Raw genomic sequence first — 25,904 nt, 5'->3', positions numbered from 1 at the left:
CTCTCTCTTCCCACATGCTACGCAGCCACCGCAGCTAAGCTCCTATTTTTATGGCAATTACAATGTCCGAAGAGGGGGAGACAGCAGCGAGGGGAAGGAGGAGGGTGGGTACCGCTCTACAGGACCACTTGTTGCCGCTGGGTGTGGGCTTTGGCTGATGGGGTTTTAATGAACCAAAGCGGGTGATGCCAGTCAGCCGTGTCCACCCCCCACTGCCACCCTCTCAGGGCCATCCGGGCTCACTGTCAAACCCGGGTCCACACCCAGTACCTGTCCTCCCCAGAGGCTGCAGCCCAAGCTCCTGGTTCCCAAGTCCTCATTGGCTCCTGACACTCCCACAAGGACATAAATATCTGTGGTCCCTCCCCTGCCCGATGTGCAGGCAGCAGGAGTTCCCGCCACTGTGCCCACCGGGCAGCCTGCTTTCACCCAGCAGTCCTCAGCAGAGATGAGTTGTTAGTTCCTGTCCTTTTGTGTCCCTCCTGGGGAACTGCTGTGCAGACATTCTTGGACAGACCCCGCCACGGATGGGCACCGGCCATGTGGCAGCCCTGTCCAGGGATGGAGGCCAGGGGCCAGTGGACCCTGCCCCTGCCCTCCAGGGGCTCCGGTCTAGTGGGTGGTGCAGTGAGATACTTCCCTAATAAGAACAACACTTGTCATTTACTGAGCCCCTCCGTGCGCAAGGCGTTACAGGCACTAACTCATTTTTTCCTCTTCATCCTCCCATGAGGTGCACGTGTGGAAACTGAGGCCCGGAGAAGCAGCTAGTGGAACCAGATTTTACCCCAATCTATCAATATTTTGTGAGCTGGCTCTGAGGCCAGCCCGTGCCACACCCGTGGGGGGCTTCCAGCCCAGGCCTGGCTCCAGGACCCCCCAGAAGAGCTACACCCCTTCCATAAGTGATCAGTCAAGATTACAAGGGGGAGATTCCCTGGTAGTCCAGTGGTTAGGACTCCTCACATCCACTGACGAGGGCGTGGGTTCGATCCCTGGTTGGGGAACCAAGATCCCACAAGCTGCTCAGCGTGGCCAGAAAAAAAAAAAAAAAAGATTGCAGGGAAAGGGAACCCGTGATGCAGTCACTGCAGCCACGTGAAACATGGCTGCCAGCAGGGCCTGAGGAAACATGAGTAGAAACGATTTGCAGAATAAATAAATGAGCCCCAAAGGTGAGCTTCTGAAACGCAAGAAGACCCCGAGGAGGGGAGAGGAAGTGAGGGCTGGGAGCTACAGGTGGCTTCAGGTCTGCCAGCTCGGGCTCAGGCGAGGCAGCCAAGCTCTGAAGGACAGCTTCAGTCAACACCCCACCTCCTGGCCCCCTGAGGAGAGGGAACATCCCCTGTCCTGGGCTGTTCCCATGTGACACACACACCTTTCCCCACAGAAGGCAGAGCAGACACTGACAGCCCTGCCACGGAGGGGAGGGGGGCTAGCCCTCCTGCCCTGCATGCTCACGGTCAAGAGACCCCAAATCCAACAGACTAGGGGTCAGGAAGGGCCCTCCTCACCTCCCTGGGCCCAGCAAGTGCTCGGCTCACCACAGGGAGGACAGGAAGGCGGTGCCCTCGACATCCCCTGACCCCGCCCTACTGAGGGCTGGTGCACAGCAGTCCTGGCTCCACGGGTCTGAGCTGCCCTCCCAGCGAAGCAGCAACAGCAGGAGGCCCAGAGCTGGCATTTCTTGGGTTTCCTCTATCCCAGACGTCGCTGTGCTGAGCGAATTGTCTCCTTTCAAACTCACGATGAGGGACTTCCCGGTGGTCCAGTGATTAAGACTCTATACTCTCAATGCAGGGGGCCTGGGTTCCATCCCTGGCCAGGGAACTAGAGCCCGCACGCCGCAGCTAAATCTCCCGCACGTAGCAACGAAGATCCCGCAGGTGGCAACGAAGATCCTGCGTGCTGCACCTAAGACCTGGCTCAGCCAAAATAAATAAATAAACGTTTAAAAAACAAACAAACTCACAATGACCCAGGACGTGGGTCCTAATGCACATTTTTTTTTGTGTTTTTTTGGCTGCACTGGGTCTTCGGTGCTGCACGCAGGGCTCTCTAGTTGTGGTGAAAAGGGGCTACTCTTCTTTGCGGTACGCGGGCTTCTCATTGCGGTGGCTTCTCTTGTTGCAGAGCACGGGCTCTAGGTGTGCGGGCTTCAGTAGCTGCGGTGTGTGGGCTCAATAGTTGTGGCTCACGGGCTCTAGAGTGCAGGCTCAGTAGTTGTGGCGCATAGGCTTAGTTGCTCCGCGGCATGTGGGATCTTCCCAGACACAGGGATCAAACCCGTGTCCCGTGCATTGGCAGGCGGATTCTTAACCACTGCGCCACCAGGGAAGCCCCCTAATGCACTTTTATCCCCGTTTTACAGATGAGAAAACCGAGGCTCAGAAAGGTGAAGGGGCTTGCCTGAGGCCACACAGCTGGTGCACAGTGGAGCCGGGACTCATACCCAGGACTCCAAGTCCCAATTTCAACGTCCTGTAATGGAGACTCCAGAGCGGGTGGGGCTGTCTGGAGATTGGAAGGTGAGGAGGCGGGGGCTGGATACTTTCACTCTCTTTTAGGTCATGTTATGTCTTAGAGGCCACCCCAAGTTGGGACCAGGGCAGGTCCCACCCAGGAGTCCCCAGAGCCAGGCTCTGGTGTGTGTATGTAAGTCCACCCTAGGGGTCTGGAGAGAGCAGATTCATCTCAACACCCCCACAAACAGCACTGTCTGCACAGAGCTTTGTGTTGAGAGGGAGGGAAGGGGACCCCAGTTCCTGGGGGGAATCCATGGCTTTCACATGCTGTGCCGGACCCCCTTCACCTCCTAGGGACACAGGGTACCCATGCAAGACACAGCCTCCTGGGGAGGCCCGAAGCTGGCTGGGCAGCCCTTTGCCAAGGCACTGCAGGATCATTCCGGGAGAGCGCTCCAAGGGCTGCAGATCCAGCCCTTTTCATGCTTGGCCAATTTAATGGTCCCCATTAATTTCAAAACACACACATTCCCACAAGCTCCAGGCTCCTCAGCTCAGTGCTTGGGGTGGAGATCATGTCAGGGACACAGGCCGGCACACTGGTGTGGGTGCTGAAGGCTGGCAGCCTCAAGGACGAGATGAGCCGGACAGAAAGGGCTCAGGGCCCCTCAGCAGGGGGTGGCGGGCAGCGGAGCCCTACCTGTGTTTCCTGACCATTTGTGTGTTGTGATGGGGAGAAAAAGGCCCAGGAGAAAGGGCAGTGCTGGGAGTTAGGAAGGCCTGCTTTGCCACTTCCCTGCTATGTGACCCTGAGCAGGTCACCATCTCTCTCTGGGCTTCAGATGCTCCCCTGTCTTCCCTACAAGACTGCAAATGCCTTGGTGGCAGGCACTGGGTCATTGGGCCTCACACTGAGCCAGGAACCTCACCAGCTGCCCACACAAGTGGCAGTCTGCCACTGTCCTCTCCTGCATGATGCTTTAGTCCCTTCTAGTCCCTTCCAGCCCTGGCTTCTATGACCGACCAAGAGGGCTGCGTGGGGTCTGGGCTGGGGCAGAAGGAGGGGGCCCAGAGGGGATCACTGGTTCATCCAGTCCTTCCTGCTGTCTGACCAACTCTCAAGGACATCTGATCACTCATTCATTCAACAAACATTTACTGAGTCTCAGGACAAAAGATCATTGGGTCCAAGGTCCATTGCCCACTGTCACATTCCCTATGGAAGGACAGGAACAATCTGGCTAACAAAGGGAAACTTGGGAGAAGACCTTGGGGCAGAAGGACCTTCCAGGATCCTCGAGTCCTGCCCATCGGCCAGAGCTCGGCTCACTGGCCCAGGCCCTGTGAGCCCTTGAGGGAATCTCAATAATTCAGAAGGGATCCATCATTTATGAATTTATGTAACCGCTTCTCGACCTTGTGGAAATGAGCCTCCCTCCTCCTGCAGTGGTGGAAATCAGGCCTTGGCACAGTCTTTGGTGTCCCAGGCTTTCTAATGTGGGGAGAGAGCCACCTGCACCCCAGGCCTCCCTGTTGGCCTCCCAATCCACTCAGCCCCCCACCCCTAGACTGGACCCAGAGGGAACTTCTGAAAAAGCAAACGTGACGGTATCCCTCTCAAACCCAAGTTTGAAAGATGAGGGTTTGATTCCTGGCTCGGCCTTTTACCCAGCACTGTGGTCCCATACGTTCCTCAGTCTCCTCATCTGTAAACTGGGGGAATATTATTGCCTGCCTCAGAAGTGAGGTGATGTGTCCAGTGTAGGGGCAGCCCCTGGCCCAGAGGGAACAAACAGTAACACACTACCCCCACCCAGAAGCAGGGCTTGGTGGGGTGCTCAGGGCAGGGACTGGGGCACAGGACGACCAAGCAGCCACAGGAGCAGGAGCCCACCACAAGGCCTCATGGGGCCCATGAGCTTGGACCCATCTTTTCTGCACTGACCACCCAGTCCCCATCCCGCTTCTCTGTTTCCCTGTAGTGAGGACAGATGACAGCAGACCCACTCTGGGGACCCCAAATTTTAAACCAGAAAAGAAAAGGGAACAAAGAGAAGGTATTCCCAGCTACCCACGAAAAAAGTGGGGGTGGGGATTTCCTGGAGGCTCTTTAGTCTGGCAAACCTTCCCTACCTGTGCCACTACTGCTTAGCTGTGTGGCCTTAGGTAAGATGCTTCAAGTCTCTGAACCTCAGTTTCCCATTGACACCATGGGGCTGATATAACACCAGGAGGCTAGGAGAGGTAGCATGGGGTGTGGATACAGCCTAGACCTAGAGGGAGACCCTCAGCTCAGGACCCACCACGGCTCATTCCAAGCCCCCCAGAACTTCCCCTGAGTCCCATCTGCCTCACCCTCCCTGCCAGTGCTCTCCCTCTCTCCCCTTAGAATGTCCTTGTCCAACTTCTAACTCAGATCCCTACTTCTCAGCTCAAGTACTGCCTCCTCCAGGCAGCCCTCCAGATTGCCTCCCACGCTTGCAGGTGTGATTCCCATCCCTCATGCACTTTGCTGTCCCTTCCATTCATATTTTTCACTCTGCATTTGGGAATTGAGATTGAGTCTTCTGTAGCCCAGGACCTACCCCAATGCCTGGTGCACAACAGGCCTGCCAGGTACGCCTGCTGATCGAATGAATGAAAGGCTACACATGAGTTTGAATTCTGACTCAGTCACCTGCCGAGCTGGGGCATGTTATCTCCTTCTTGAGCCTCAGTTTGATCACTGAAAATGGGGATCCGAGCCCTGCCTGCTTTGCGAGGATGCCAAGTGGTCGGCATGGAGGGAGTGGCCCGTCTCACCTGTGCTCCCCAGGGGCCAGGGCCCAGGGAGTCTTCCGTGGCTCACAGGTTCCCGCCCACCCTCCTTGCCCACTGCGAAGAGGCTGCTGCTGAAGGTAGCTGTGGAGGCCCGGCCTCAGTAAACACCTTTAAATCTGAAGTGACGGGTAAAGCGATTTACGGAGACAGTTCAGCGTCAGATCACTTCCCACAAGGCAGTCGGCGTCCCTCGGCCCCCCTGCTTGCTAGTCCATCAAGGTGGTCTCTAAATCACTGACTCCGAGCGGTGGCCCAGGGACAGCCAGGGGGCCAGGCTCCTCCGGGCCCTCCTGGCAGCAGAAGGGATGAAGCAAGGGCTTTGGCTGGCTTGCCAAGGAGACGAGGGTGATAGAAGCAGCTGGCAGATTTTCACAAATCAAAGCCCCAAGACTTAAGGAAACAGAGCACCACTTCATGCCTTATTTTAAATAAATAAGCAACTTAAAAATACTCCCAGTGAGGCCAGCTTGTCGCTGTGAAACATGGCTCCCCACCTGTTCTGCACGGCCCGGCCCGCATGCCGGGTCCCCTCAAAGGCTCCCCTGACCCTCCTCACCTCCCGCGCCCTCCTTGCAGAATTAATTGGTCCCTGAGGCGACGCGTGGCACTCTGCTCAGACCTCGCTTCCAGTGTTTTGTCACATTATATTCTACTTAGTTTCTCTCGTGCTGACTTTCCAATACTGATTTACAGGGGCTTATTACTATGTGCCAGCCCTGGGGTGGGGCCAACGACGCTCCATTTTTCAGATGGGGAAATAGAGGCTTGGAGACACCTGACCGGAGGCCACAGCACGCACATGGCCTTGACTCAGTGGCCTGGGACAGCTTTGCAGTTTAATATTCCTTCTGTCTTTGCACAAAGCATCACATTCATCCCTGCTCTGTCCCGTTATGCCCTGAAGGCCAAAGCCGGCAGCCGGACCCTGGACTGGCCAAGAATGGGGGTCTTTCTTTGTGCCAGGACATTTCCTGCCTGGGATTCAGCTGTCTGTCAGGAACTAGGGGCCCACAAGCACAGGCTTGGTAAGCTGGCAAACTCAAGGGCATGGAAGGGACCCTGTCAAGGTCATGCTGCCTCTCCCCATAGTCCCCACCATTCCGTGGCAAAGAGAAGACATAAACACTCCAGAAGCTGAGGCACCCCCCGAGACCCAAGCTTTCTCTGGAGGAGATGCTAGGCCTGGCTCTCTCTAGACACAGCCTGGGGGACGTGGGGCCAAGCTGGAGAGGCAGGCGCTGCCCCAAAGAATCTCCTGCTCCAGAATGGGGGCTGCAGGGGCTTCCTGGCTTATCTCACCAGCGTGGCAGCCCAATTTAATTAAGATGGATGCAGTGTGCCCCCGTGGGCAGGAGCCGCGGCCAGCACAGATGGCAGGAGCCTGAGACTCTCCAGACTCTGCCCGAGCAAGTGGCCTCGGCTGGCAGCCACCAGGGCAAGACCAAGGATGACCCGGGGAGGCCTGCACTGCCCCTGGGGGCTTGAGGGGGTTTGGTCCTGTCCCCTGTGACCTCATGCCCTGCCACCGGCCAGGCAAACATCCTTCTACTCTGTTCCAGCCCCCCTCCACATACCATATAACATACATCATATTATACACACAGCAAATCACACACACATCCACTATTACAGGCACATAATGGCACACACACCCCAATCACATATCAAATATCAACAGAGTGGGGTAAAAACCAGCCCTGGACTTCAAATGCCAGGGGAACAGTTGGGAAACTGAGTCTGATTTTCCAAAGTCCTGAGCGAGGCTGTGGGTGGAGTCACTCTGCGGGGAGGGGAGAAGTGAAGGGGGCAGGAAGAGAGGACACCCGGCCCCTGCCCTCTCCAAGGACCCCCAGGGTCCTCCCTAGGGATGGGAAGAGCGCCTGCGCAGCTGGAGACACCCCCGAGCCACAGTTCTTCAGGATGGAGGGGTTCTGGGGCGCTGATCCCTTTCTCGCACAGGCCCTTCCCAGCCCCCTGCAGGCCTCCCCCTCCATGGTCCCTGCAGCTGGAGCAAGGCCCAGGCAGCGATGGCATCTTCCCTCCCCTTCCCCATCTGGCCTCAGGGACAAAGAGAGACTCCCCGCCCCCCACCCCCTCCCGAGAAAATCCAGAAGCTCCACAGTGGACCTCAAGCCCCCAGCCCTGTCCGACCCACACAGCTCCCCATGGGCCACAGACCCTGGCGGGACCAACACTGCCCCTGACTTCAAAAATAAAAATTAAAAAATTCCCACCCCGAGATAACTGCTCGCTCCTTTTCCTCATTGTGGTGGCTCCGCGGTCGGCGCTGAGAAGCAATTATTCAGGGCTAATGATTATAATCAAGTCAAATAGAATTTAATGGACACGTATTCTCTTCCTGCTTGAAACTTTACATATGAATTAAGCACATGTGGGTTTCACGAGGCACAGACCAGATTTATGCAGCCCTGAAAAGCCCCTCGCTGCCGCGACTTTTATTCCGCTAATAAACAGGCTGATTTACCGGCCCTGCTGTGCGCAGGAACCGCGATCTCTGCTGCCCCCTGGTGGGCGGCGGCCCCAGGCCATGGTTGGGGGGTGCCCAGGGAGGATGCTGGAGGGTACCAAACCCACCAAAGACCCCCGAGGTCTGATTAGTGCCAAGGCCACCCAAACACCGGGCTGGGAAAACCTGCAGGGAGGGTCTGCAGGGGATGCAGGCTCTGTGTGGGAGCTCTGGATCCAGGGCCCACCTCAGTCTTTTTTTGGGGTTCCAGGCAGGTTCTGGGTCCTCCCTGCTATGAGACTCTTTCTAGAAAAAAAGGAGATCCCGGGAAGACACACCAGGAGGTATTTAGTAAACTGAGGCAGGCAGGGGGAGGCATAGCTGCTCATTTGTAGGAAGTACCAGGATCCCTTGGCATACCTGGGCCAGGGTTGACGTCCAGTGACTCTGCTGACATCAATTCGAGCACCGACAACAGCGGTAGGTGCTGAGGGCTCTGTTCATGCCAGGTGCTGCGTGAGCATCACTGTTCATGGGCATCAGACCCTAATATCCCCAACTATCCAATGGGTGGGTTTCCCGCCATTCCCATCATGCAAGCCCAGGCAGGTACATGGAGAAGGGGAGTCCCCAGAAAGACACAGCAAACACTGCCACGCCCAGCCCTGGCGAATCAAATGAAGCCAGGACCAAAGCGCTTCCCTGAGAGCATGAGAGGCTGACAGAGCTGCTGCACTCAGAGTCTGGCCAGGCACAAGGGCACTTAGGCAGAGCCATTAATCATGCCTGCAGCCCCGCGGGCAGGCTCCAGAGCCCCCACACCACTCCATCTGCATTCTGCCCACACCCTGCCTGGGTCCCCACACCCTCCCTCCTGGCTGCCAACCATCAACCTGGCTGGGAAGGAGGGGATAAGATGCCCTACTTTTCTCTCTGGCCACTTTGCAGCTCAGGAAGAAAAGTACCAGTGGGGGGACTTCCCTGGTGGCGCAGTGGTTAAGAATCCACCTGCCAATGCAGGGCACACGGGCTCGAGCCCTGGTCCGGGAGGATCCCACATGCCACGGAGCAACTAAGCCCGGGCACCACAACTACTGAAGCCCTCGTGCCTAGAGCCCGTGCTCCGCAACAAGAGAAGCCACTGCAATGAGAAGCCCGCACACCGCAACCAAGAGTAGCCCCCGCTCGCCACAACTAGAGAAAGCCCGCACACAGCAACGGAGACCCAACACAGACAAAAATAAATAAATAAAATAAATAAATTTATTTAAAAAAAAAAAGTACCAGCGGGGCGCCTCCCACACCCTTGCCAGTGACTGACAGGGCCCAGGGCACTAGGCAGGGCAGCCTCGCAGGCCTGTAGCAATGTCCCCTCAGCCGGGGCCCCAAGGCTTGGTCCTTCCACACCAGGCCATCCCTCTGGGGTCCAGGCAGCAAGAATACCCTTCTCTCCTGGGCCACTGTGACTTGACTTGTCTTAGCCCTGTGTCTCCCCAGATGGGGACCTCGCTGCTACCCACCATCCTAGTGGCCCAAGAGAAACACATCAGAGGAAGCAGAAACCCAAAGGTGACCCCACCACACCCTGCTCCGAGTCAGAACTCCTACCTTCCTGTGACTGGTCACCTGTGCGCTGAAATAGGCAATGAGGGGGGAGGGAACACCCCTGTGACCACACAGTTCTGCGAACGTCAGCAGGGAGACACGCAGAGCAATGCCACTGCCGGAAATGCAACCCAGATCACAGACAAGCGGGCCCAGAGCGGATGAGTGGCCACCTCTCCCCTGGTCACTCAAGCCCAGTCGCTTAGCAAGACCAGCACGGGCACCACCAAGACCCAGAGTCACTTGGCCACTCCACGCCCTGGCCAGCACTGGGGTCAGCCAGTGGCTGCAAGCCCAAGGGCGCGATGAGGAGATTTGAGACGCTCCTGGGAGCGCCTGAGGCTGCGTAGGTGGGGAGCGGCTAGCACGGTGGAGTTTCCCTATGAGTTGGAACCCAAGACAAGGGGGTCTGCCCAGGCCTGCGAACCTTTCTCCAGGAAGGAGGCTCCGTCCTGTGACACCTGGCAACCACAGTGGGGGGATTCGGCCCCCACTCGCCCTTGTCCTGTGAACCACCTGAGCACCTGCTGGACTTGACCGCCCCTTGACACACCACTCCTGACCTCAGCCAGACAACCACTACCTGGGAGCAGAGCCGCCACCTTCCTCCCTCTCCCAAGAGGGGAGAGACACAAAAGACTCCTCAACTCATCACAATAAACTGCCCAGTCAGCAAGAGCCGTCGCAGGAAGCTGACAGGGGTGCAGGGGCCTCTGCCCCCACCCTTCTTCTGACATGCTCCCCAACATGTTTCCTCGCCCACCCCAATTAGAAGGGGGGCTGGGAGGGCAGGAGGCGGAGGAAGGAAAGCAGTGGTCAGGGGCATCTGCAGCCCCCAAGGTCGGACCACCCCCTCTGGCCACCGCCTTCCTGGCAGGGCAGTCCGGCGCAATTCCAGCGGAGCTCTCTCCCTTACCCGCCACTAACGGGTCTCAGAGCTTCGAGGCAGCTCAGCCATGGCGCCCCTGACGCAGCAGGTCAGGGTTTCAAGGGGAGAGGAGTCCACGCTGCCGACACGCTGGGCCCCCGTGGCGCCAGCAGGCCACCCTCGCCCAGCCACCCGAGCCTCACTGGAGCCAGGTGGCATCCACGCGTGCCTGGTACAGTGACGAGGTGGCCACCCAGGTCTCTGGCTCAGGCTGGCCAGAAGCCCTCACTCACCGGCGTTGACGATGGCGTCCACCTCCAGCTTGGTGATATCACCTCGGAACAGGGAGATCTTCTCGTTGAGCTGCTTGTCCTTCTTGTACTTGGGCTCCTCCACCTTCACGGTCACCCCTGGAACAAGCAGAGGCCGAGGGTGGGGTCATAGAGAGGTGCCCACAGCAGAGTGACCCACCAGTGGCCACCAGTCAGGCAAGCCACCATCAACTGCCCTCCACCTCCAGAGGCAACGTGCCACGCGAGGACCGACGACACGGTGATGACAGCCCACGCTGACTAAGCACCTACTGTGTGCAGCACACACTCATCTCCTTGAATCTGCACAACGTTGCACACAGGTAGAGTAGCAATGCCATCCATCCCCGTTTTACACACCAGGTAACTGAGGCCTAGGAGGGTTAAGTAACTTGGCCTGGGTTCCCAGTTACCAGGCCTGAAATTTGCAGGGCCTACGCGCTCACCAGGACGCTGCACTGCTGGCCGCTACACCAAGCAGCAAATCCCAGCTCCAGCGGCCATGGGATTGCAGGTCTAAGGCTCAGTTTCCCAACGGTATAATGGCGATAAAAACCGAACCTGCCTCAGGCTGTGTTGATAATTAAATGAGGTGACACCGCAAAGCGCCCGCACACAGCAAGCACTCATAAATGCTGCCGCCATTCTCCTTCTTGGCCTTGTCTTTATGATTCTCCCAAGGTATGGGCCTGAAAGGGCCACACACCACCCGGACAGCTGGGCTGCCCAGCGCAGGGCCTACCTTTCGCCGCCTCCTTCCACGTCGGGATCTTCTTCAGCCTGACGAAGTCCCGGCAGAAGTAATGTTCCTCCCGCTGCTTGTCACTCAGGCCCTTCAGAAACGCTGCAGGGGCGGGTGGGGTGGGCAGGAGAGTCAGGCGGGCAGGGAGAGGAGCAGTCCAGGGGGCCTCCCCACCTCCCACAGGTCTCCTATCCTCACGGGGATGCTCGCCTCGTCCAAGGATGCAAAGCAGCCCTGCACACCCATCCTTCCCGCAAGCACACGGGGAGGGGCGCGGAAGGAGGGTCCCCTAGAAGATCTTGCTGTGCCCTCTTTGTTAGGAGGGGAAATTGAGGCCCATGGAGGTGGAGGGTGTCTCTCAGGCACCACAGACCTGAGTGCAGAATTCAACTCTGCCACTTTCCAGTTGCATCCACACCTCTGGGTCCCTAATATCTTCAAGACAGCCCTTGCAGACTAATTTCAAGCTTACTCATGCATGCTAAGGCCAGGTAGGTCGGCGGCACTGAATCAGTTACATCATCATTGTCGTTATTTGTAGGCAGCAGGACACAGGGAACCAGGACACCCGTGCTCCTCAAAGAGCCACAGAACCAAGTGGGTCTGGTGCCCGTTTGGGACAAACCCCCTGCATTGGCAGAGGGCTCCCCGCGGAGAGATGCCCACTGGGGTGAGTCATGAATCAAGGGAGTGGCTGGAATTGTCCCCATTTTACAGATCAAGAAACAGGCTCAGGAAGGTCAGGAAGCCACCCGTGGTCATACAGCTAGTGAGTGGGAAGCCAGGCCCCCCATCCACTCACAGATTCTGGGTCCACCCAGGCTGGTTCCCCTGCTGGGCCTGGTCTTCCCTTTGGGTGGCCCCAGGCAGGGAAGCCTCTCTCCAGAGCAGCAGTCCAGGCTCGCAGCTCGTGGGCTCCCCCTGCCGGCCTGAGACCACCAGGGCAGCCTGGCTCTCCGCCCAGCCTTGTCCTCCACCACACACTCCCCAGATGGAGCAGCCCCCAGTGACCACCAGGGGAGGGGGGGACAACAAAGAGGAAAGACCACAGTCAAGGAACCCAAAAAGCATCAGAAAATGTGCAGAGGTAGGAGGGCAATTAGAGGGGGTAGGGGGAGAGGTAGGGTCTGCCTGCTGGAGCCTTCTGTGGAAAGGCAGAGACAGACAGATATTCAAGAGACAGGTGGGTCCCCCATATGTGCCTTTGCCCTGCCGAAGTCAGTCCATCCAAGCCTCTGCTCCTCAAGATGCCCGAGGAGCCTGGAAAGGGCCCCGTTCACAGTCCAGCTCAACACTGTAGGGAATTATTACCAAAAGCTCGTTACACCTTGAATTTGCTTACACCAACTCCAGCTCGAGATAGAACCACACTCTCCGGCAGCCACTTCCCACCCCCTTCCTTAACCACCCATCACACGCAGGTCCTACACATGGTGCTGGAGATCCAACCCCCAGCAATGCAGACGTGGTCCTGGCCCTCGTGAATTTATAATGCAGCAGGGGAGACAGAGGCTGACCAGGCTTTACCCGATCAAGCGAGCAATCCAAATTCCAAGAAGTGCTACGGAAGGGACACTCGGGGACTGGGAGAGGAGGTAGCCGGAACCCCAGTCCAGGGGGGCTTAGCAGAGACTGGGAAGAGGACTGAGAGGTAGCCAGGGTAGGGAAGGGTGTTCCACCATCCGGAACAGCATGTTCGAGGTTCTGGGTGGGTGCAGTCCAGGGTGTGGGGCAGGAGGCAAGCACAGGGGGAGAATGATGCTGAGGGGAGCCAGGGGCACCTCATCCCAGGGGCACCCAAATCAGATTAAAAATGCTTCCACCAGGTAGAGATTAAGAATCCCCCCACAGCAGTGCCATTCTCATTCTTTCTAAGAGGCAAGGGTATCCAGCGTGGGTGGTACCCAGCGTGGACAGTCCCCTCTGTCACTAGAGTCCCTGGATGCTCACAGCCCATTTCCCAGCCTCCTTCTCAAGGGTCTGCCCTCCCCATGATCTGAGAAACAGGCCAAGAGCTCCTACTTTAAACGCTCCTTTCTTTGCGTGTTGGGAGGGGTGGCGGTGGGGGGATGGTGCTGGTATTTGAAGGAACTGAAGTGCTTCTCCAAGCCTTGCTTGTCTTCTTCTGTAAAATGGGGGCACAGAAAGCTCCCTCGCGTTAAATGAGAAGCAGAACAGGCTTAGCTGGGCACAAAACAAAGCACTCAGCTGCCGGTAGACGGTACCACCAAGCAAAAAACAGGCTCGACTCCATCCAGGCTCTGCCTCTCCCTGGCAGTCTGAATACAGATCAGTCAGTTAACATATTTACTGAGCACCCACCATGCACCAAACCTGGGAGGCGAGGCAAGGTCTGGGGCCTGACCAAACAGAGGGGCGGCTGGGACAGCTTCCTGGAAGAGGTACCCCCAGTTTCTCCGGTCTGCCCCAGGAGCTGCAAATCGCTCGAGGAACCCCCACCAACCAAGCAGAGGCTCCCGCTAAGTTCTTCATCTTCCCTAGGAGGCCACTCCAGCCGCTCCTTCGGAAGTGGGTGCCCCCTCCCCCTTCTCCCTCTCCCAAGCTCCTCCGCTCGTCCTCCCGGCCGTCCATCCAGTGGATGCTGCCTCCCCCTCCCACCAAGTCAGAACACCCCCCCAACACCTGCCCATATCTCGTTCTCCCTCCTTCAGGTCACTGGGCACGAAGGCCCTTCCTCCCAGCCGGGGCCGCCCAGCTCACCTCCCCGAGGACTCACTCCTGCGGCTCCCCCTCCACTGGACTGTCCTGCCTGCCCTCAAACACCTTCTGGTGTACCCGGGCTTTTAAAACAAAACCCTCCCTCAACCACGCATTCCACACGCTGTAGCTGTGGCCTCGTTTCTCTGCCTCACTCCACTGTCTCCACTCGCTGTCTCCACTTCCTCCTCCCCCCGACCCCACCTCTCCATCAAGGCCAAGGTCAGAGGCACCACACTGGCCACTTGTCCTTATTCCGTGGCCCTTCCTGGCCTCCCCTGTACGCTCAGCACCCCCAACCCCTTCTTTCTTCTCAGGACCCCCAACTTCCGATCCCAGGCTGCTCGCTGGCCCCCCTTCTCAGCCTCCTTGCTGCCTCCCCTCTTCCTTAATCTACACCCTCTCCCTGGGCTTTCACATCAGTTCCACACATTCGAAAACGCTCATGAGCCCAAGGCTGCACCTCCAGCCCCTCGCCTCTTCCGCGCATCTGCTCCCCCAGGCCCACAGCATGCTCTCACCCCCAAATTCTGTGTGTGCAGAACTGAGCTTCTGACCTTTCTATCCTTCCTCCTTCTCAGTGAACAGCCCCAGACTTTGCTGCGGCCCCAAACCAAGGGCCTTTCCTTTCTCTTCTTCCCTCTTCCATCCATCTGCAGGCTGTTAGATTTATCCCCCCAACACCACAGACACCGTGCCTTCTGCTACTCCCACCAGGGCTAAGCCTCCGTCATTGATTGCTCCCTAGACCCCTCTGGAAGCGCCTCCCCCCCGCCCCGCCCGGCCAGCTGACTCCCTGTGTCCACCCTATGGTCTGCTCCTAACACAGCAGCCCAGAGATATTAGGGACAGAAGTCAGATAGAAGCTGTCTCTCTGTGTGAAGCTCAGTTCAAACCCCAAGTCCTTGCCAGGGCTTGGAGAGCCTGCCTCTTTCCCAACCTCCTCCCGTGCTACCCTCCCCACTGCACTTCACCCTGCCCACAGCCCCTCAGCCTTTCAGTTCCCCCAACAGCCAAGCTGTTTCCCGCCTCAGGGCCCTTGTACCTGCTGTGCCTCCTGCCTGGTCTTCCTTTACAGTTCCCTCCTCACTGCCCTCCCCCTCCCAGAGCAGCTGCCTCCCCTACCATCTGTGCTTTGCTTGACCTTGGCCATATGGGGATGTGTCATGTTTATGCTGGATTCCCAGCACCTGGCACAGCATAAGCGTGTGTGAGTGTCCCTGGGCATCTGTGGGATGAATCAATGAACCAAGGAGCTGAGACCTGAAGGTTGCGGGCAAGTTTGCTAACAGAACAGGGTCTCCCGGGAGGAGGGAACAACGCGTGCAAAAGCCCTGAGGTCGGAGAGAGCGTACGGGTGGGGAAACGGAGAGAAATCTAGAACAGCTGGACGGGAGAGCAAAAGCAAGGCTCTGGCAGCCTCCCCCGGCCCATCTGGGGCGTTTGCCGGCCCGTGGCCTGGCCGCTGCTGGGGGTTTGATTCCACTCTTGCTCCTCGGTCCCCCCAGGTTTGGGCTCATGACCTCCCACCATCATGTTCGTGGGCATGGTGCTCACCCTCTCAGCCTCAGTTTTCTCGACTCTAGAATAGGGACAAGGCCAGCCTTCCTTGGCACCCAAGCTTGCTGTGAACAAGAAGATTGGCTGCAAAAACACAGAGGAAGCTGTCGAGTGCGATATACACATCAGATATACTCAGTCTTTCCTGTGTGTGAAATAAGAAGGCCCAAAGAGAGCAAATAAAAACAAGACAAAATGTGGGAGGGGAAACATTATTTTTCCAACTTGGGGCAAAGCAGGTGCAGGAGCTGTTTAAGTTATTTGGGTCCCCATATTTATCGTCTTGCACAACTGTGACCAAAGGCCCCCTCCGAGGCCTTGGCATGCCCAAGTGCCAGTACTCAGAGCTGGCTGGACCTGTGGCCGGAGTGCAGGCCCGTACTGTGACACAGCCAGAGCGCAGACCAACCCCATAGGACTCCCAAGACCGGAGTCCCTCTGGCTGGGGCAGGCCCCAGGCACCCCACGGCACTAGTCTGGGATGCCCAGAGATGGCTCAGGTCCCCGAGCAAACACCATCTGGCAGATGCCACCACCCTGCTTTACAAAATCAGCAGAGCAATCGCCCTGGCCACAGGCAAGCAAAAGGAAGCCAGGGCGGGACCCAGCCCAGGGCTCTGTCCTGCACTGTCCTCCCCAGTACCCGAGGTCTGCTCTGAGTGACCCACAGCCCACGCAGTCCTCTCTCTCCAGCAAAGACCAAAACACGACTCTGCTTCCCGGAGACGGCAAAGGAAGACCGTCAGAGCTTCCAGCTCAGCTACCGGCTGACGAGGCGCCAACCTTGGGGACACCTGCCAGCCTGCCCTTCCGGCCTGTGGTCCCCAAGCGCACACCTCTCGAGGCCAGTGTGCGGGGAGCCGTGTTCTCACTCGTCTCCAGAACAAGGTTGCAGCCTGACCCCGAGGAGCCACAGGCTGCACTGCTCTGATTTATGGGAAGGAGAAGCCGGTTGAGGACCGGAGCGCTGTCTTCACAGCCTCAGCTTCATCAGCAGCGGGGCCGCCCCCAGGCCCTCCTCACTCGCTCCGGGAGGAGGAGAAGCAGGACCCTTACGGTGGGCATATGCCCCACACGTTTATAACACGCGCCACCTCCCTCTGCCAGAAGGACAGGTGCCGACTTAAAGCACAAGTGAGATTTATTTTTCTTATAAAGATAAAGATGTACAACATACGTTTTAATTTTCTTTCCTTTTTGGAGAGGCGAGAGTATTTCACAACTCAGTGAGACAGGTGCTGTAAAAGGATGTTTGCAGTAAATTTTGATGGGGAGGTCTGACCCCAGATAAGCTTTCAGCGGCTCCCGGGCACGAAAGCCGAGCTGGAGGAAGCAGGCTGCGTCAGAACCGTAAAGGGCACCGGGCGAACGGGACTTCAGTGATGTGTTTAAAGAAGTGTCTTTATAGCACTTCACGAGACGGTGCTCAGAAAGCTGAGGGCAGGCTGGCGCGGAGGGAGGTCCCTCTTCTGAAGAAGGGCGGGTGGGCAGGGCTGATAACAGCTGGGCTCTGGGAACACGGCGGTGGGGGCATTAATCACCTCTCACCGTCCCCCAAGAGCAGGGGCTCATCAAAGCCTATGGCACGAGCAAAGGGGAGATGGCAGGAGGCACGTTGGAGCTTTTCTGCTCTCCCAGACCCCCTCGCCTCCGCCCGCACCGGGACGTGCCAAGGCTGCTTCCCAGAAGACAGGTGGGAGAAGCCCACCCAATTCCCAGGTGTGCCTGGGAAATTTTCTGGTTCGGCAGTCGAATCAGATAAATCATCTGCTCTGCGTGAAATCCCACAGGGGTTGAAATCAGTCTTTGCCTTGCCCCATGCAAACAGGCTGGAACACATGACCCTATCCTGAGCCACCTGGGAGAGGAAACAGGGCTCAGGAACTGAGGGTCAGAGTTCTAGCATTTGAGACCACAGGGGAGACAAGTTTATATAAGCTCAGTGTCCCCATGGCCAGAACAGGGCAGAGAGAGGAGATAGACCCGAGGGGTGACAAGGGACGGGGGGCACTGGGGGGTGTCAAGGGAGGGGGCACTGGGGACCCTTTGGCCGCTGTGTACACAATGGTTTCTGATGTGATCCCAGGACAACCTACAAATCGGGTGCTGTTGGTCCCATCTTACAGATGAGGAAACTGAGGCTCAGGGAGCATGGAAGCGGTGGTGCCAGGGCTTGCCATGTCTGATGACACCAATACCCGTTCTCTTTTTTAGCACACAGCTCTGCCCCTACCACAGGTCAGAAGGAGGATCTGTGCCCTTCTCCTGGAGGCCAGGCCCCTCCTGTGGAGGCAAAGCCCCCAAACACCCCAGTGCTTGAACTTAAGTCCCCTCGTACCCAACTGCCTTACAGTAGGACTGTTTCCACAATCTTCTGATGAAAAGGCACAACCTGGCGGGGGCGGGTGGTAATGAGACACTCCAGAACTGAGGGAATTAAATTATAGAAATTAACCCCTGGCCAGTGAAATCAAATACTGCAGAGGTCTCTCAAAAAGACTGAATGTCTCCTAGCCAGGAAGATCAGCCTCATGGTATTTACCTACCTAGAGAAAGAATAGGTCCACAGAAAGAACAGGTCCACGGAAGTGGGCAGTCAGCTTGAACCCAGGAAAAAGGAATGTGCAGAACCCAGGCAGAATTTGACTATCTGTCCAGAGGACTCGCTGGGCCATGGACTGAGGCATCTGCACCTGGGGCCCAGAGCAGGCACTCAGCACTGCATTTGTACTGGAACACTGAGCAACCGCCCGGGGAAGGGCATCCTCAGTGGGTAGGCGCACCCCTGGCAGGAAAGCTTGCCCAGCCTGCCCAGGGCAGTGGGATCAGCTTCCAAAATCATTCAACCAGCTCCCTAGTTGAGAACACCTGCTCCTGAGCAAACTTAAGACTGTGAATTGGCTTCCACATGGCTTTTCCACAGGGAGAGGAGGCCCTGCCCATGTGCACATGAGTTTCCAGACCCACAGCTATTACATTTCCTCAACGTGAACTGCACCTCAACCCTCTGAACTATACATCAGTCTCTTGTGAGTTTGGTTACTATGTGCCAGTCTTTGAGAGAGGATCATCTCAGGCATAGACAAGCATTTAGAGGCCTGTGTAAGTATACCCCCAACAGAAAGATGAGCACATGTCCATCAAAGACATGTACAAGGATATTCACAACAGCTTTACTCCCAACAGTCCCAAACTGGAGACCAAGTGCCCATCAACAGGAGACTGCGTGCGCAAACTGCAGTACATCCACACCATGGAACATTACACAGCAATAAAAAAGAGCCAACTGTCGGTACACCCAATAATGTGGACGAGTCACACAGATATTAGTAAAAAGAACCGGACACAGTATATGCCTCTGGTGATATGAAGTTCAAGAAGAAACAAAATGAACAGATAGAAAAATGATTAGCAGTAAGGGGTACTGATTGGAAAGGGGCTCAAAGGAACCTTGTGGGGCGATGGCAGTGTTCTACCTATTGATCAAAGTAGTGGTTACACAGCAGTATACTTAGGTAAATGAACACTGATTGTAGGAATTCCCTGGCCGTCCAGTGGTTAGGATTCGGCGCTTTCACTGCTGGGGGCCCGTGTTCAATCCCTGGTCGGGGAACTGAGATCCTGCAAGCTGAGCAGCGTGGCCAAATAAATAAAGGATCAAAGCTTGGACCCCAATCAGAGGCAGAATCCAGTTGAGGCAGTCCCTCAGTGTGGCGGTTTTAAAAATATGCCCCAAATTCTTTGATCCTCTTCCCTCCCAAAGGTGGAAACTAATTTCCCTCCCCTTGAATGTGGGCCAGATGAGGCATTTGGGCAACAGCCATTTCACAGGAGTGAGCCATCTGGGAAGGGCTCACTCCACCCCTAACCAAGTCCCCGCCAACCTCCTGAGAAACCCTGAGCCTGACCACCCAGCTAAGCTACTCCCAGCTTCCTGAGCCTCAGAGACTGTGAGATAATATAAATGTTTGCTGTTTTAAGCCCCCAAGTGTCTGGGTAACCTGTTATTATGCAGCAATAGGTAACTAAGACACAGAGAGACCTCCGTGTGTCTCACCCCCACAAACTGCCACCTAACGGCTGCTGGGGGGCGGGCGGCTTCACACCTACTGCTGGGGTTCCTGGGGCAAGCCCACCCTCCTCACACTGCCCCCTGACTGGACACTGGCACTCACGCGGCCCCATCTGCCACGGCTTCTTTGCAGCACTGACCTCTACCTGGCATTGTCTCATTGCCTTGATCACATCCTCTACCGTTTCTTCCCCCTAAGCTCCGTGAGGCCAGGGTCCTTGCCTGTCTCCCCAGCACAACAGTGCTGGCTACATAGAAGGCACTCGATAAACATGGACTGAATGAATGGAAATCCCAGCTCCTAGCAGAGAGCAGCCTGGGAATCCCTGACCCATCAGCTTCATGAGGTCTGGAAGTTTTCAGTGGCACCCAGGAATGGGAGGGGCGGAGAGCTGGGTCCTAGAAAAAGTGGCGGATCCAGGAACAGGTGCCTGGGGCCCTGGCCTCCCCAGCTCTCTTTCCCACCACCCTGGGTTACTGTTCTCTGACAGAGAAGGGAAAGCAGGGCTCCCTGCGGGGACAGTCCCCGTACCAGGGGGCCAGCCCCCACTCCCCACCCTGAACGGTGTTCTGGGGCCAGGGCTGAAGGGCTGACAAGCACTCCTTGTGTTCCGGGAGCAAAGTCAAGTGCTTCCTGCTGGTGCTTTAAGATCCCAGTGAAGGCAATGCAATTCATGACAGTGGTAAGTCATCTTGAACTCTACCTCCAATCCCAAGAGGATGCCTTCCCCTTGCCCCCAACCACAGCCCGCCCTAGGCCTGCCTTCCCAACCCCATTGGCTGAACCCACTTCACCACAAGGGCCCAGCCAATGAGCTGCTGCCCCTGTTCTTTTGAAAGGGGATCCAGCCCGAATGGTCACAGGAGCCCAGGGAGCAGGCCCTGAAGGGCAGGGGCAGCTGGACAGGCAGCCAGGGCTATTTGGGGCTCTGCAGGTCAGGTTGCCTGCCTTCCCTGCTCTATTCGGGCCCAGAGTCCAGCCCTGGGATTCATGCCCACCAGGACTCATGCCCTGCCCCAGAGCGGGAGGAAATGGATCGATTCCTGGGTATTGGGGGGGGGGGGGCGGCGGGGGGTCACTGTTCTCATAGGCACAACGCCCCATCCCTGCCCTGCCCCGCAGCTCCTCTGTCCTGTGTCCCCCAGGAATAAGGCAGAGAGTGCTCACAAGTGTCCAGACGCCAACGTTAAGGGCAAAAGGGCACCAAACCACGTGCCTAGAGCGGCAGGCCCCCCGGGTAGGCGAGGGGGGAGGTGGAACCGGCCTGCTCAGGGAGGCCACTCCTTGTGGCTATCTGATCCCACCAGGTGGGATGCCAGCCCCAGAGCTGTCCCCTCAGCCCATTCCCTGCCACTCTGCCTAAAATGCCACCCCTTGAGAAACCACACTACGCAAAAGCTGGGGAGTTCAGAGCCTATGTCAGATCCTGAAGCGAACTCCGAGTGACTCTGGCCTATTGGCTCTGGCACTGGGCCTCAGCTTCCCTCGTGCACAACAGATTAAGGTACTAGGTCTTGGATGCTCCCTGGGGGTGCCCAGCAACACATTTCAATGGCGTGAGGCCACCCTCCTCACACTGCCCCCCACTGGGGACCTGGACCTGGTCGGGGCGGTGAAGTAGTTTATGCGGCTGGGCACATGGGGGGCGTGGCTGTTAATGGGGGTCCATACCGGGGCACATGGAACCTTAACTTGCCCAGTTTTCTGGGGTGGACGAGGCTGCTGGTGGGGTGCTGTCCAGCCGGAGAAGGCCCACGTAGGGCCGCCCTCGCCCCTCGCGCCTCCCTCCTGCTTACACTTACATTTTGCCTCCTTCCAGTCGGTGGAGGTGCTCAGGTCCACCTTCGCCGCCATGGCCAGGGGGGCCCAGGTGCGCACCCCGGCTCTCCGCCCCACCGCCGCCGCCCCCCAAGCCCCAACTCCCGCTGGGGTCCGCGCGCGCGGGTCGTACGCGCCCAGGGACGCCGGGGGACCGCACGCAGTGCTGCGGGTCCGCGTGGCACCCGCCGAGGGGCCGGGCCAGGGGCGCCGGGCGCCGAGCAGCTGCCCCGCCGCGCGCAGCTGTGCCAGGCGGCCGGACACTCGGCTCTGCAGAGACATGAGCGGGCGGCGCGGGACAGCTCCCCGCCCACTTGGACTCTATTTACGGTGCTCGGGGAGTCTCTCCCTTATTTACTCGGGAACCAGGTGACGCGTGCCAACCCGCGGCGACCTGCTCAGGAGCCAGCGGGCCGCGCGGCCAGAAAACCCAGGCGCGCCGCTGGGCACCCTGGAACTTGTAGTCCCGGCCGCTGACGGGCCCCCGCACTCGTATACACACGTGCGCGCCCCGCCCGGCCAGCGGGGTCGCGCTGCGCCTGAGTCCAGTTCTCGCAGGGTCGCGCGGCCGCCGTGCGCCTTCTCTTAGGGCTGGCTCGGCCGCCGCCAACTTCCTGGTGGGAGGTGCCTCCCGCCCCCGGCCCCGCCTCCGCCCCTCTGGCCGGGCGTACTGAGTCGAGCGCGGCTCCCTATGGGTCACCCGGGACCCACCCCGCCCCCAGTCCCCGGGAGCCGCGCGTCCCCGCCGGCGGTGGGGAGGTGACGAGTGGCGCGAACGGGTACGTCCGGTTGGGCGACTTTCCCCAGGCCGCTGCACTGCTGCTTCTTAGCCGGCGGTGGCAGGAACCGAACCTAGAGCAGCTAGGGAGGCAAAGGTGGAAATCGTGTAATTTGAAGGCAGAAAATTAGTTCCAAGTGGCCTTCTCGGTGGAAGAATTGGGGTGATTTTTTTCTTTATATTTTTCCTAATTTTTTACAAGGACTATAAGGATGGATTTTTAAAATTTTAATGTCTTTCTATACCATTTTATTATTTGATAAATATGATACTGGATATTTGTTTGTTTGTTTTTGGCCGCCTCCCGTGGCTTGCGGGATCTTAGTTCCCCGACCAGGGATTGAACCCCAGGCCCACGGTAGTGAAGCGCAGAGTCCTAACCACTGGACGGCCAGGGAACTCGCCATAGTGGATATTTTTTTAACCTGGGACAAGAAGCCAGGGTTCCAGAGAAGGTTTTAGCACCAGCTTTGCTCGTTCTTACTCGGGTACACTGGCCCCTTGTACCTTGCTTCTTGAGCTGTATATTAGGAAGACAGCTCTCAGGTCTGACCGTTGCAGACCTGCCTTGTGCTCCAGGCCTCTCTGGCGCTGAGTGTGGCGATAACTCTTCACAGGGCTGTGAGGAGGATCACAGAACCCTCCTGTGGATGCAGCTGGCACCACTGTGGTGCCCAAGAGAGGATCAGTGGGAGACCTGTGGGCAGAGAGGGTAGATCAGAAGCCAGGGGACAGGAGGGAAGGGCCAAGGGCCCCCAACACTCCAGGACCACCAACGACGAGGCCTGCGCCTTTCCCCGAAAAGGTCAGCGAGATGAGTTCAGGATGCAGTAGTCAGGCCCCCAGGCCTAAGGTCACCTCACCACTTGCCGCTTCTCCAATAACTTACCAGGGCAAGAAGGGCCTTGCCAACTGCATCCAGGACAGCAACCATTCACAGGGGACTAGGTACCAGCTGGAGCTGAGCTAAGCCCTCTACACCCATTTGCTCTACTTCCATTAACTCACTATGTGCTCCCCACAGCCTGGTGAGGCAGCACTGCCCTAGGGCACAGATGAGAAGCCTGGACTGGCCCAAGGTCAACATGGCCTATGGGGGTCAGAGTCCAGGCTTGGGTCAAGGTTGTTTGGTTCCTATCTGTGGTCTGGTAAGTGATTACACAAATGTCACTGATTCAGGCAATGAAGCATGTGGGTGACGCTGTGTATTAGCTTCCTGTTGTTGCTATAACAAATTCCCATAAATGTAGCAGCTTAAATAATAAACAAGGGCTTCCCTGGTGGCGCAGTGGTTAAGAATCCGCCTGCCAATGCAGGGGACGTGGGTTCGAGCCCTGGTCCAGGAAGATCCCACATGCCGCAGAGCAACTAAGCCCGTGCGCCACAACTACTGAGCCTGCACTCTAGAGACTGCAAGCCACAACTACTGAGCCCGTGAGCCACAACTACTGAGCCTGAGTGCCACAACTACTGAAGCCCGCGTGCCTAGAGCCTGTGCTCTGCAACAGAAGCCACCCAATGAGAAGCCCGCGCACCGCATCGTAGAATAGCCCCCGCTCGCCACAACTAGAGAAAAGCCCATGCGCAGCAACAGAGACCCAACGCAGCCAAAAATATAAATAAATAAATTTAAATAAATAAATAAAATTCATTTTCTTAAAGTTCTGTAGGATACAAGTCAGACATCGGTCTCACTGGGCTAAAAATCAAGGTGTCAGCACCAGCTTCCAGAGACCACCCACATTCCTTGGCTTGTGGGCCCCTTCCTCCATCTTCAAAGCCAGCAATGTTCCATCTCACTGACCAGTCTTCCCTGGTGGTCTTTCCCTCTGACTCTCTTCCATTTTCAAGGCCCCTTGTGATTACATTGAACTCACCGGTGATGATCCAGGATGATCCCATTTAAAGTCTGCTGATTATCAACCTTAATTCCCCTTTGCCATGTAAGGTAACATATGCACAGGCTCCAAGGATTAGGATGTGGACATCTTTGGGGGGCGTTATTCTGCTCACCAAACCCTTCCCGGCAAAGTCTGGGGAGGAGAACGCAAGGAGAGGCAGGGGACCCAGCCATAGAAAGTATCAGTGCCTATCAGGAGGCTGCCCTCTGCATAGAGCCTGAAATCCATGTCCCCCAGAGCCAGGCCATGGAAGCACCCTGGACACCCTCGGCATCTGAACTAGTCCTTCTATTTCTTTTTGTTGGGGTTCAGCTCTGTTCTCACATGGCAGCCAGGATAGAGAAGGTCCCAGACAATAGCCTACCAGGGTCTGTTCTAAGAGAGGCCTGGGCCCCACACACGGATGGGTCTAGGCAGAGAAGTGCGATTCTGACTTGGCAAGGCAGGACCTCTTCACAGAGTTTCAGCTGGACCTTTTAGAAAAGGTAATATCTTGCCAGGTACCACAGATGTCTATGTGTGTCAGGAGCATTCCAGGCCGAGGGACCCACAGAAGCAAAGGCATGGGAGTCTGTGGAGTGCCAAATCTTCTGGTGGGGCTGTAACACCCGCTGTTTTCTGTTGAGGATTTTTAATGTTGGAGAGGGTTTTTTTTCATGCAGCAAAAAGTTACCTACTGCTGCTTGTATTTAAATTAATACTGTATTTATTAAACTCATAAATTAAAAGAACTAGCTTTTCTTAAATATCCAAATGCAACTTGCAAATCTAGTTTTCTATTTATAAATCTAAGTTTTGTGTAAAAATAAGAACAATTACTTTCACTAAGTCTTTGATGAATATTTAATTAAATCACAGGTTCAACATTAAATTCTGAAAATGAATGCCAATTGCAAACTTAGGTAATTGAATTTCCTAATAGATTTTAAACTACATTTTACAGAGTTGAAATAGCTGGTCCTCTCAAATGCCTCAAACTCTCAGCAGAAGAGACTTACACATATAACAAGCATATATATATATATTTTTTTACAAGCATATTTTTTTCTTTCTTTTTTTTTTTTTATAAGCAGGGAGGGAGTAGCCAGTAAAGATGCCTTCATCCCCCACCTTATTCTTCCCTCCCAAGCCAAGCATATTTTTTTCTAATCAGTTAGCAATTGTTATACACTAATAGATTAAACTTATAAACATGGTAAATCAGTTCTCTTAAATATTCAAACACCGTTTACGAACTTAGATCCTTTTATACTGTCTCAGTTATCTTTTGCTGCCTCATAAACCACTGAAAACTCATTGGCTTAAAATAACAACCAGGCCTCTGCATCAGCAGTTTGGGCTGGGATAAGCTGGAAGTTTCATCTGCTGGTCTTGCCTGGGCCACTCCTGTGTCAGATGGCCACAGGGGCGGGGGGCCCAGGACGGCCTCACTCATGTGACTGGCAATTGGCGCTGGCTGTCAGCGAGGCCCCTCGGTTCTGTCCCATGTGGCCTCCACTATGCCAGACTGGGCATCTTCACAGCATGCTGCTCTCAAGCCCTGCTCCAAGAGGATGTCAGCAGAGGCTGCAAAATGCCTCGAGGCCTGACTCGGAAGTCACACTACATCACTTTCACCACATTGTGTTGCACAGAATTCACACAGTCACGGCACGCAATGCGAGTCACAAGGCCAGCCCAGAATCCAAGAAGTGGAGAAATAGACTCCATGTCTTCACAGAAGCAGCCAAATCCGTGGCAAAGGGCAGGCATACAGGGATGGGAGCCTTTATTGCAGT

At 56.5% G+C, this 25,904-nt stretch overlaps 1 protein-coding gene across 2 annotated transcripts in view; it reads right to left on the bottom strand.

Annotated features, from left to right (window-relative positions):
• Positions 1–21,999, bottom strand: part of MACROD1 (mono-ADP ribosylhydrolase 1) — a 152,287-nt gene extending 130,288 nt beyond the window's left edge. Inside the window, exons 1-3 of one of the 2 annotated variants that reach the window (XM_067748611.1) lie at positions 21,432–21,999; positions 11,279–11,380; positions 10,519–10,635 (exon numbers count right to left, since the gene is read on the bottom strand). In XM_067748611.1, coding sequence (XP_067604712.1) covers positions 10,519–10,635; positions 11,279–11,380; positions 21,432–21,729 — 517 coding nt within the window. In that variant the 5' untranslated portion in view covers positions 21,730–21,999. The remainder of the gene's footprint in view (positions 1–10,518; positions 10,636–11,278; positions 11,381–21,431) is intronic. The other variant, XM_067748610.1, reaches the window with a different exon arrangement.
• Between the last annotated feature and the right edge of the window lie 3,905 nt (positions 22,000–25,904).

The sequence above is a fragment of the Pseudorca crassidens genome, chromosome 9 (assembly GCF_039906515.1).
Source record: "Pseudorca crassidens isolate mPseCra1 chromosome 9, mPseCra1.hap1, whole genome shotgun sequence".
NCBI classification, from domain to species: domain Eukaryota; kingdom Metazoa; phylum Chordata; class Mammalia; order Artiodactyla; family Delphinidae; genus Pseudorca; species Pseudorca crassidens.
Note: the sequence above shows the minus strand (reverse complement) of the source record. Positions and strands in the feature narration are given on the sequence as shown.